The sequence below is a fragment of the Meriones unguiculatus genome, chromosome 11 (assembly GCF_030254825.1).
Source record: "Meriones unguiculatus strain TT.TT164.6M chromosome 11, Bangor_MerUng_6.1, whole genome shotgun sequence".
Classification (NCBI taxonomy): Eukaryota; Metazoa; Chordata; class Mammalia; order Rodentia; family Muridae; genus Meriones; species Meriones unguiculatus.
In genome coordinates, this window is record NC_083359.1 from 64,864,271 (window position 1) to 64,875,645 (window position 11,375).

The following is an 11,375-nucleotide window of genomic DNA, read 5'->3' on the forward strand; positions in this document are numbered from 1 at the left end:
GCTATGAAAGCCATGATTAAATATCTCTGGGCTAGTTCGTTTCTTACTTTCAGTTTATCTTAAAAACACCATCTTGTTTTCTTCGGTAAGAACGTCCAACATTAGATTGCCCTTGCCTTTCACTTCCTCAGGGTAAAACTCAGCCGCCTTACGGACTCCTAATCAATAGGTATTTTAAGATGACATCCGGTCTTTCTTTGGCATCGCAAACCTGTCCGACAGGAGGCGGTGACTGAGCTACTACCTTCAGGTAAACACCGGGCCACCACCCCAGCCTGGAGTCATTTTTCTCGTAGTTCTTCGCTGAGTTTTCTTCTTAGCCTTGATTGCTGGCGTGCGGAGCTCGGGAGAACTCGGCAGAGATCGGGAAAACTCGGCAGCCAGGTGAGCGCGTCTCTCCGCGGCGGCGGCGAACCAGCGGGCTCGGGGGCGCGCGGGCTCGGGGGCGCGCGGGCTCCGGGGCGCGCGGAGGCGGAAAGCCAGGAAGCGCAGCGGCAAGCCGAGCCCGGCGGCGGCGCGGGCAGCCCGGTGGGGCGGGGCGCGGCAGCCGAAGGGGCGGGCTCCGGGCGTCGTAGTCACGCTCGGCCGCTGCTGTCCCCTCGTCGGGACCCTTGGCCATGTCCTGGCGCAGCGTGGCTTCGGCGGGGAGGCGGCTGGTGCGGAGCGGGAGCACCTTGGCGGCGCGGCGCGGTGCGGCTGGAGCTGCGGGTTCGGGGTACGCGGCGGGCGGGGCGGGACCCTGCGGTGAGCTCGCACCGGACGCGTTAGTCGGAGCTTCGCACACCGGGTGTGGTTCTTAGCGCAGCGTAGATCTGGGCGAGCCCAAAGAAGGTGTTCCTGGCTGTGAGATCTATGTCGCTCTTCTTTTGATGCTAAGCCTTGGCTCCTGTCTCAGAAAGTGAACAAGACTTGCAGCTAGTAATTCTGGCATCCTGTAGATGTGGTTTCTGGCTCGATGGGAGCGTTGCGTTCCTTGGCTTCCATCCTTGGCGTACCCTGGGCTGGCACACCAGCCGTGACCAACCTGGCCTGGCCTAGGCAGCTGTCAAGGCTTCTCAGCGTCATCCACAGCGCATCCATTCCTCCACTGTCTCTAGATTTCTCTTCTGAAAGCGCTGATCACCAGGTGTCAACCCTTTGACAGGTCCTTAGAACTGTTTCCTATTGGATATGGCAAAGCAGGATATATCCTGCTTCGTTCACCTGCCACCTGCTAGCAGGTGTTCCATAAGTGGAACATGACTAGTTTAGTGCTTTACCAGTGTTGAGGTGAAGTGTTTATTGTGCGTTTATTCGTGTCTGCCCCTTAGCTAATCTAGAAATTGAAGGGACTGCCTCAAGAACGGAGTGCCTTTCCGGAGCTTTTTCTTTGGCAGAGAGTGGGGTAATATTTCAGAATGTGCTTCCTCTGCCCTCTCGTTTTCTTAGAAAAGTTCATCCGTTGTGAACGCACAGGTTTAAGGAGGAGGTAAATGCCAAATTAGAGATGAAAAAGATTTGATTTCAGAGTTGAAAACCCAAGTAGACTGCATCTGTGCCATCCAGCACTCTTCGAGGCCAAGGACTCTAGCCTTTTCTTCACTGCTTTGGACTTCACAAACTCAGACAAGTTTTCTGCTGTTGCTGTTGATTTTTCAACACAGGGTTTCTCTGTGTAGGCCTGGCTGTTCTGTACGCAGTTTGTAGACCAGGCTGGCCTCAGACTCAGAGATCAGCTTGCCTCCGCCTCCCGACTGATGGGATTACAGGCATGCGCCACCAAGCCCGGCACTCAGCTTTTTTCTCCAAGCTGACTCCTCTAAAGCAGGACCAAAGTAGGGCAGTCCTGCAAGCCTCCCACTCACTCTCCACCTGGAATAAGCACACAGGTTTTTTTGTTTGGTTGGTTTTTTTTTAGTGGTGTCCTTGTTAATCTGTTGGGAAGCGAGGATCTATAATGATGAACACACATTCCGTTGCAGTGATTGCTGTCTCTAACTCATCTTTGTTGTGGCACCTTACTGCAGCTTAAGCGAAGTGTTCGAGAATGCCCATGTAGAGCTGACATTCATTATCCAGCGCTGATATGCACTGGAAAAGGCCATTTAATGTGGATTCACTCAAAAACGGCACAGAAACGTCCTGTGATTTAAGACATGCTTTGACTGGGACCTTTAAATTTTAAACTTAAAATAGTTTACATCTATACTTAACACAATTAGCTGGGCATGGTGGCACATGCCTTTAATCCCAGCATTGGGAAACAGAGGCAGGAGTATCTCTCAGTTCCAAGTCATCTTGGTCTACGTAGAGAGACCCTGTCTCAAAAACAAAACAAAACAAAAAACAAAACAAACACAACAAACCCAAACCCACAACAACAACAAAAATTTTAAAAACTATTTGAACTTTAAATTCTTCATCTTCACGCTTATTCCTTAGACTTTTGAGCAGTTCTCTGTAGCACCTATCTTTTTTTTATATTTTTTGAGAGATTAATAGTTTGTGTCATGTCTAATTTGCTCCAAGTATGTCATCAGGCCTTGCTTAACTGATCAAGAAAAAATGAGTGAGGGAGGGGAAAAAGATCCTAGGATTAGTGATAAATAACTGGCTTTTTTTTTTTTTAAGATATCCTTGCCCAATTAGTACTTTTTCGATTTTAATTTTTTTCAACAGGATCTCTTTACATAGTTCTGGCTGTCTTGGAACTCACTGTGTAAGCCAGGCAGGCCTTAAGTCACAGATCTCCACCTGCCTCTGCCTTCCAAGCACTGGGATTAAAGGTTTGTATTACCATACCTGCCTATCTATGCTTTTTTCTAAACTCTTAGGTTTTATATAATAGATGCTGAAGCAATGGGGGTCCCTGTAATCAGGATTCCTATCAAGTATTATTGACACTTACTGTGTATAAGTTACAGTTTTGCTTTCTGTATATGTCAACTCATTTAATCTTCACAAGACCCTTTGAGTGGGAGTCATTATTTTTCCTAGTTGGTGGATTGAAAAATTGGGAACTATAGATTATGGTGGTTGAAAACCTTAATTCCTTTGGTCTTTGCAGGTTCTTTGCTTCACAGTATCCATGAAGTTTTTGTATATTTTTAAGGAGTTATTGTTTTACTTATATGTATGTGTGTCTGTGTGAGCGTATGCCATATGTGTGCATGCCCTTGGAGTCAAGAGGAGGTCATCAGATGTCCTAGAGTTTCATAGATAGGTAGTTGCTTATGAGCTGGCCTGATAGGGATTCTGGGAACTGAACCTGGGTCTTTTGCAAGAGCAGCTAGTGCTCTTAATTGCTGAGTCATCTCCAGCTCCCTACTCTCTCCCACTTCTGTATGTTTTCAGAAGAAATATAAAACATTTTATTGCCAGTAGTCAGGCTTTAAATAGGGCAGAATATTTGATATTTGGTGATTATGAATTTACCTAAGAATATAGCTGTATTGAACTTTAAACACAGAGATTGGTTTTATCAGGTAAAATTGATTGAAAGACTGCTTAAGGAAGCACATAGTTCCTGTTGGTGTTGGCAGACAAATGCTTTGTGAACTGGTATTTTGTGCTGATCAAGCTTTTTCCCTGCTTTGAGTATTTGGACATGTTTGTATTTAAGGTTGTCTTCCACTGTATGCTTGACGGTCACCGTATTAACTGTGCTGATCTTTTTCATGTGTTTTAGAATGGGAAACAGCACATCTTCATCTCTGGGGAAGTCAGCAAGTAGTCCTGTGAACCAGATCCAAGTGAGTGATGGGGAAGTCGGAGGACAAAGAAATACCTTATGCAATTCATACACTTAGTCTGTGTCTAGAACTGACAGATTTTAGAAAATAAATTACTAAACTAGTATTTATTTTAAAAAATGCTATCAAAATTATCCTGGTGACAAGTTCTCTATCATTTTGTTAGTTAAAATTTCTGAAGTTTGTGTGATTTCTGTGTGTGTGCTATGCAACTGCCTGTTCGCTTGTGTGGGAGCCAGAGGAGGGATGTCCCGTGTCCCTGTTCTATTATTATCCACCTTTTTCTTCTGAGATAGTTTCTCACTGAACTCGGAGTTAGGCTGGTAGTCAGTGGGCCCCAGCAGTTCTGTCTCTGCTGTCCCTATCACCCCACAAACTTCTCAGTGCTGGGGTTGCAGGTATGTGCATAGTCACACATGGCTTTTTATATGGATGATGAACTTGAACTCAGGTTTTTGTGTTTGTACAGTAGGTGCTCTTACCAACTGAGCCATCTCTAGACCTTTTCCCCTGACTTTTTGTTTTGTTTTAACAGTATATAGGTTGATCTGAACTGCTAAACAAATTTCTACCAGTGAGCTGCCTCTCTTTTCATTTTTTCACTTTTTCCTTTGAGGAATATGGTCCCTCAGTTGTCCAGGCTAACCGTAAACTGCTCTAACTCAGGCTGCTCTTGAACTTGCTGTGTTCCCTCAGCTTCCTGTGTAGCTGGCATTACAGGTCTGTCCTGTCAGGCCTGGCTGAAATTTATTCTTAATGAAATCCATCCATGAGGCTGGAATTTTCTTTAATTTATTTATCTTTATCATTCCCATTATAAGTCCATGGTTGATACTTGAGAATCAGGCTGCTCTGAGCAAGGGTTATTTTGTGGTTTTGTCATGGGCAGCTGTTTAACAGCTTTCTGCCATAACACAGAACCTACTCTGCAATAATTACTCCATAAATTATTCTCTTAGGGATTCTGGAGGTGGTTGCATTCTCTTGTTCTCTTTTTCATTGTCAATCTTAATTATTTCTGCCTCAGAAAATTTGTGTTAAGCTGATTGTGATGTCATTTGCCTGTCAGGCTAGCACTTGGGAAACTGAAGCAAGAAGAGAGAAAATTCAAGGCTTCTTTGGACAACATTTCCAAGATTTGTATTTCCAAACAAAAAAATGAAGACAAAAACAAACCCCCAGAATTATTCATATATATATATTTCTTCCAGCTCATAAGGCTCATATTTGTTTTCCTCTCTGTCTTCTGCATGTATCTTGTTTCTGATTTGGACTGAGGGTGCAGCTTAGTGGTAGAGCATAAGCCTGGCAAAAGCGAGGCCCAGAGCTTTGCTTTCCAGGTGCACTAGAAATAAATCTGGGTTTGTTTTAGCTAACCTTACTATGTTTTGAGTAGAGCAGCAATGCAAGAAGCTTCTTGTGTGGGGCATCCTCTATTTTAAAATACAAAGACAGCAGCCTGGAGCATTTAGTTAGGATGAGCTTGACAGAAAGTGAAAAGTGCTTTTGAAACTACTGTCCTGAGGTCCACTTATTTCATTAGTGCTATGTGCTGTGGAGGCCCTCAGCCTGCTCATCTCTTTGAGTCTAAATGATAGGTTTAGCATGCCTCTAACGTAAATAGCATGGTAGAAGATTCCTGGCTTCAGTTATGGTGTGGAGATTGAGGAAAGGACTGTGAGCCTCCCAGCCTCAGTATTCAGTGTTAGTCTGAAATCGATTCATTAGTGTAGTATTTTATCTAGGGTATGACTCAGAGAGCTTCTCACCCCTAAGGGTGAGTCTGAGTTCTGAAACAGCTCGTATGGGTTTTGTACTTTGTATTTTGGTCTTCATCTTGAAGTCACTGTTTATGCTCTACCATGTAAGAGCCACCTTGGCAGATGTTCAGACTTGTCCATTGAAGACCTGTGCAGATGCCAGTGCTATCTGCCCAAATCATTTAAAGGACTTGGACAACCACGCAGTTAGAAATAAAGAGCAGGCAAGGTGGTGGTGGCACACACCTTTAACTGCATCACTTGGGAGTCAGCAGTGGGCAGATCTCTGTGAGTTTGAGGGCAGTCTGGTCTACAGAGTGAGTACCAGGACAGCCAGGGCTACAAGAGAAGCCCTGTCTTGAAAAACAAACAAACGAAAACTAACCACAAGAAAACATCAGAGGGTGTGCACACATACACCAAAGCCCAGGCACCAGGTAAAGGCCCGGAGGCCAGTGTAACTGAGGCTGCTATCATAGAGTCATTTTGGGAACTTGCTTATGACATCAGCTTTAAACCATTGGACAGGCTTTTTTGGAAGTGGGTTTTCCAGGATAACCTGGAAAGCATAGCTTAGCACGATAGCTTTTCGAGAAAAGGCTATTGTCCACCTTGGTGAAAGCTGTGCATTTTAAGAAGAAATGATACATTCTCTTGCAACTGGAATTCATCAGCAGAAAGGAGTAAATGCCTTTTGAACACCTCTTATATCGTTTGACATGTCCAATAGAGATAAAGTGTCTGGGATATAGGTCAGGATTCATATCTCACTTGTTAGTCAAGAACTGCAGGTAAGTTAGTTATCTTCCTCTGCACCTCAGTTTCTTCATCTGTGCAGTTTAAGTAACATAGGGTGGAAGGACCTATATTAAGATTACAGTGAAGCTGAAATGACTTCATGACAGCAAGAGTACAGGGGAGTATTTGCAGTCTAAGAATTGGCTGTTGTAATATATGAGAGAGAAAAGAAAAAACAATTTTCTGTTACTGGTTTCATTCTTGATATTACTCGCAGGCGCCGTTTTGATATTTTTTTTTCTAATGGCCATTATTTGAAGTGAATCATATCTTCAATCTACAGATGCTACAAATAGATGATAGGAACTATTAACTGGAGCACACAGTTGTACTCCATACTCCAGAAAATTATATTCCTCCCACTAGTTATGATTTCATTGAAAAGGTAATGCCTAGGATGAAAAGGCTCTATTTATTTATTTTTTCATTTATTTGTTTGTTTATTTATTTCCAGGAAACAATTTCTAACAATTGTGTGGTGATTTTCTCAAAAACATCCTGTTCTTACTGTTCAATGGCCAAGAAGATTTTCCATGACATGAATGTCAACTACAAAGCAGTGGAACTGGATATGCTGGAATATGGTAGCCAGTTTCAAGATGCTCTTCAAAAGATGACCGGAGAAAGAACTGTGAGTGCAGCCTTAGCCCTGCTGTCCCTGGTGGTGAGCTGGTAACTTGCTGCTCCCTGGACACTGGACTTTCTCGGTAGACAAAGTGAGCCTGGCTTTTCTGATTCCTGTGGGTTTCACATTGATAAAGAAATGGCATTGGAGATGGCTCAAAGGTTAAGAACACTGCTTGCTCTTCCAGAGATCCTGAGTTCAATTCCTAGCAACCACATGGTGGCTCACACCATCTATAATGAGATCTGGTGTCCCCTTTTGGCTTTCAGGTGTACATGCAAGCACCAGGATGTTCCCTGGGTTCTGCCTGCCCTTTGGAGACCTGAGTCAGAAAGCCTCAACTTTTTCTTTTTTCCGTCTCTTTCTTTTGGATACCTGCCAGAGTCTAAGTACACTTTTTCTGACAGTTAGAGCTCCCCTGCTTGCTCCAGTGCTCCTTCCCCGCCTTATGACTGCTTGTCTCCCATGGGCCTGACCTTATTTTTGTCTTTCAAAATTATTGTGGTCTGTAGGAGGAAGGGCTTTAGAATCAGATTGCCTTGGATTTGAATCATGCCTCCTCTTGTAATGCTGTCTTGGGCAAGTGACTTCCCTCATTTCCCTCCAAAGCTGGGCTAGTTCTGATACTTGGGCCTCATTTAACGTTTGCTTATTCAACAGGTTCCAAGAATATTTGTCAGCGGATCATTTATTGGAGGTGCAGTCGACACTCATAGGCTTCACAAAGAAGGAAAATTGCTGCCGCTGGTTCATCAGTGTTACTTAAAAAAGAACAAGAGGAACGACGTTGACTGATGCGGATAGTCACCAGGACCGGGAAATGTTAGTTAATGCAATCATACCTTTTACTTGTTGAAGATGTTCTAAGTGCGTGGATTACCTTCATAAAGACTCAAAATAATTAACAAAATAAACTGCCATGTTTGCTAGTTTTTGAGCATGAAAAGGGTCTATAAAACTGAAGAAGGTGGAGTTATATCAAAAGAAAGGTTTATTAGGAATTTGTTTATGAATTTTACAATGAAGAGATAGTAAGCACTTGAAATTCTTACTCCCTATAGTATCTAGGAATTAACATCTCGCATTCACTAGCTTTCAGGAGTGAGGACTGATGTGTGAGTTCTTTAAAATTTAATGTGGTGTAGATATGCAATAGATTGGGATATTATATCATGATAGCCGTTCATGCTACATTCTAGATAATCAGAGACATATTAAATATATAGGATGGAAAGAAGCTTATAGTTGGAAAACCAAACTGCTAATTACTTCATAGTTACAGGGAAAAGAAAACATCTCTGTTGGCAGAAGGCAAAAGGTATCAATATAGTGAGGATGAACTTTTCAAACAGTTCAGAAAGGTATTTAGTCATATTATCAGTTGGAATGTTCTACCTTCCAGAATGGGCAACAGCTACTGGAATTTCTTTTTTCTTTTGGAGACAAGGTCATTCTTAATAGCTCAGGCTGGCCTCAAACTCACATCAGTCCCATTGCCTCAGTTTCCCAAGCTTGCATTACATGTGGAAGCACCATGCCTAGCCTGGAAATGTTTAAGGGAACCAGGTATTAGTTTAGACTAAAGGTCCTTGTTATGTTTCAAATGTGCCTCATCACAGACTTCATGTGTTGGAGACACATGGCATAGAAAGAGGTGAAGTTTTTAAAAAGTGGTTCATCATGAGGGCAGATGTGTTAGTTCATGTTAAAGGTCCGGGTAGTTATCACAGAAGAGTGGTTCTTGATAAAGGGATGAGTTTGGTCCCCTTAAGTCTCACACGCCTGTGCTTTTACTCTTCTTGCCTCTGCAGTGTCATCGTGCAGCAGGAAAATCCTCAGCAGATGCTGGTGCCGTAACTTCAAGCTTCCCGATTTATGAACTATAAACAGCAAATCTCCTCTTCATAAATTAGTCAGGTATTCTGTTTCAGCAGCCCAGATGGATAAGACTATCTCTTCTTATAGTTGCCACTTTTAATGTTACCTTACCATTTCCTAACTAGGAATACACTGTTCAAACTGATTTAATTTCAGATAAACTTAGCAAACTGAAATACCCTTTAAGAAGTAATTATTTTAAAAGCATTGAAAATATTTCCAATACTTTGCTAATCTGGTCTAGAATATTTTATATGTCTATGAAATAATGCTTTCCCCAGTAGATTCCCAGAGTCACATTGGACAGATTACCAAATTCTGAGCCTTACTTAGAGGTAGAAAGAACATGGACTTCCCAGAGTGAGTGCTTCAGCCTTCTGGTCAAGATGGACTAGGAATCATGGCGTTTTGAGGAAGACAGTGGCTTGCTGTCAGTGATGTTCATCTGGACTACATCTGCATTCTGGATACCTTGACATAGTGAGAATTTTAGACTGTGCTGATAGTTCATTTAAGTTGTAATGTTGTCAGGAAAAGAAAAAGGCATGTTTTTATTCCTTTATTTTACATTTTGTCATGAGACATTTTATATTTTTGCTATGTTATAAAATTCATGTTGGAGAACAGAGGAAGTCTGTTATGCATGAGAAAGGAAAATTGTCATTATTGTCACTATTAATCATATTTGGATATACGGTCATAAGAAGGTTACTTAAATGCAGTTACACTGGTGGATCAGGTGGTAATAGGGTACTTGGCTTTGAGGAACTTGTTTTGTAGTATCATACTCAGACCCAGGTGCCTAATCCCTGAGATCTACAACTAATCCTTAAAAGAAATGTCTAATTAGTTCTTCCTAAGCTTGTGGAAAACAAGAGCAAGAGTGATATTTAACTCTTGGTTATGGTCAGTGTTAAAATAATATAGCTCTAAGATAAGCTTTATCATCAGAAGGTTCAAGAACACCAAAGGCAACAGGTCATCTTGATTTTATTTTATTTTTATTTTATTATAATTTTATTTTAAAAAGAAATAAACTTCCAATGCTTACCAAACAGTGTGTTGAATTTTATTCTCAATGACTTCGAAAAAAAAAAAAAGATTACTTTTTGGGGGTCTAGCATTACATCAAAAGGAATTAGTCTGCAAACCAGGATTCTACTCATCACAGATGCTAAGAGGTGAAAGAAATGAAGGGCTCTGACTACATTTAGGCCTTGTGGTCTTTGCAAAAAGACTCAAGACAGTAACAAGAAAGTTTTCACCGCTCTGAACATTTAAAACGATGCATTCAAGATGGCTGTGTGGGTAAAAATGCTTGCAAGGCAAGCCGGATGATCTGAGTTCAGTCCCTGGGACCCACCATGGAAGGAGAGAAAGGACCCCTGAAAGTTGTTCTCGACTCGAACATGTGTGGGCTCACACTTAGGCTCTCACATAATTTAAAGAAATGTTAGGTTTAACTTAGAAACATACATACATACCAGATGTGTGTGTGTGTTTGGAGGATGGGAGAAGGGCTGCAATGTGGCATGCATGCATGTGGAGATCAGAGCTTTATGGAGTCAGTTCTCTCCTTCCACCGTAATATGGGTTCCTGGGATAGAACTCGAGTTGTCAGGCTTATGTAATAAGTATATTTTACCCACTGAGATGTGCGGGGTTCCTGGTTTGGTCTCTGATACCAACACATTCACAGATGCTAGACTAACCTGCTGTTCACAGTTGTGGCCACTGGAGGGGAATATATACAAATGTAGGAGCAGGGTAGATTTATTTCCAGAGACTAAGCAAGCACTGAAGACAGCAGCTGCCCTAAAGGCAACAATCTGGGCCAACACAGAACTTTATTTTGAACTCTTTATACTGCTTGCTTACGGGGAGACCAGGACAGGACTACAAATTTATATTTTTAAAATGTAAGTGAACTTAACTGGTACTTTATTAGAGCACGGGAAAGCAAGGTACAAATCCCTGTGACTTAGTAGGCAAAGGCTCCTTTGAATCACAGCGTGGTTTCCTTCTTGACCATTTGGGGTTTTCCAAGTTCCTCACCTCCCTAGCTAAGATGTTAGGGAAAAAGAAGACTCCAGGCTACAATGTTGCTTTCTGTTTTGAAAGAGTCCTGCTCTGTTGCCCATTGTGACCTTAAACCTGATTTTAACCCATGGGTTCCTGGGCACTGGAATACTGGTTCCTGGAACTAGCATGTACCACCATGACAGGTTGTCTATTAACACTGACTCATACTCTCTTTCCATACCATATGGCCATAAAAAGGGTACTATGAACTAAAGCAAAACCCAAGATTCAGAAGGTAAGCCTAAAGACCTGTGTGTGAAGCCTGGAACCCAAGGTGGAAGGAATGAACCTACATCATATACTGTAGCATGCACGACCCCTGAACCCCTACACTCAAACACACTCTGTAAAAAACATCTGTACTTTGATTAAAATCAAATTTTCTTCGCCCTGTGATGGAGCTTGGCTGGAAAAGAATGCCCAACTCTATGCACCTTATGCATATGCTACTAGAGACATTAAAAGGACATTAATCATGGAAAGTTATTTTTTTATTCTTTA

General features: G+C 42.3%; 1 protein-coding gene across 4 annotated transcripts; it reads left to right on the plus strand.

Annotated features, from left to right (window-relative positions):
* Positions 1–359: 359 nt before the first annotated feature.
* Glrx2 (glutaredoxin 2) lies at positions 360–9,847 on the plus strand. 4 transcript variants are annotated; one of them, XM_021647481.2, is made up of 6 exons: positions 480–715; positions 2,659–2,765; positions 3,668–3,731; positions 6,744–6,920; positions 7,575–7,736; positions 8,726–9,847. In XM_021647481.2, exons 3-5 carry the CDS (start codon positions 3,669–3,671, stop codon positions 7,707–7,709), a joined length of 375 nt encoding a protein of 124 aa, XP_021503156.1. In that variant the 5' UTR covers positions 480–715; positions 2,659–2,765; position 3,668; the 3' UTR covers positions 7,710–7,736; positions 8,726–9,847. The 4 variants fall into 4 exon arrangements, with proteins under 4 accessions (XP_021503157.1, XP_021503155.1, XP_021503156.1 ...); XM_021647482.2 differs by lacking the exons at positions 480–715; positions 2,659–2,765 and adding an exon at positions 360–384; XM_021647480.2 differs by lacking the exon at positions 2,659–2,765 and having other exon boundaries at positions 467–715.
* Positions 9,848–11,375: the final 1,528 nt, after the last annotated feature.

Excerpts from the sequence above, each read along its gene's own strand:
- Glrx2 (XM_021647480.2), top strand. The coding sequence starts at position 618 with ATGTCCTGGCGCAGCGTGGCTTCGGCGGGGAGGCGGCTGGTGCGGAGC. Across the intron at positions 3,732-6,743 it reads GTCCTGTGAACCAGATCCAA|GAAACAATTTCTAACAATTG; the intron begins GTGAGTGATGGG and ends ATTTATTTCCAG. Across the intron at positions 6,921-7,574 it reads AGATGACCGGAGAAAGAACT|GTTCCAAGAATATTTGTCAG; the intron begins GTGAGTGCAGCC and ends CTTATTCAACAG.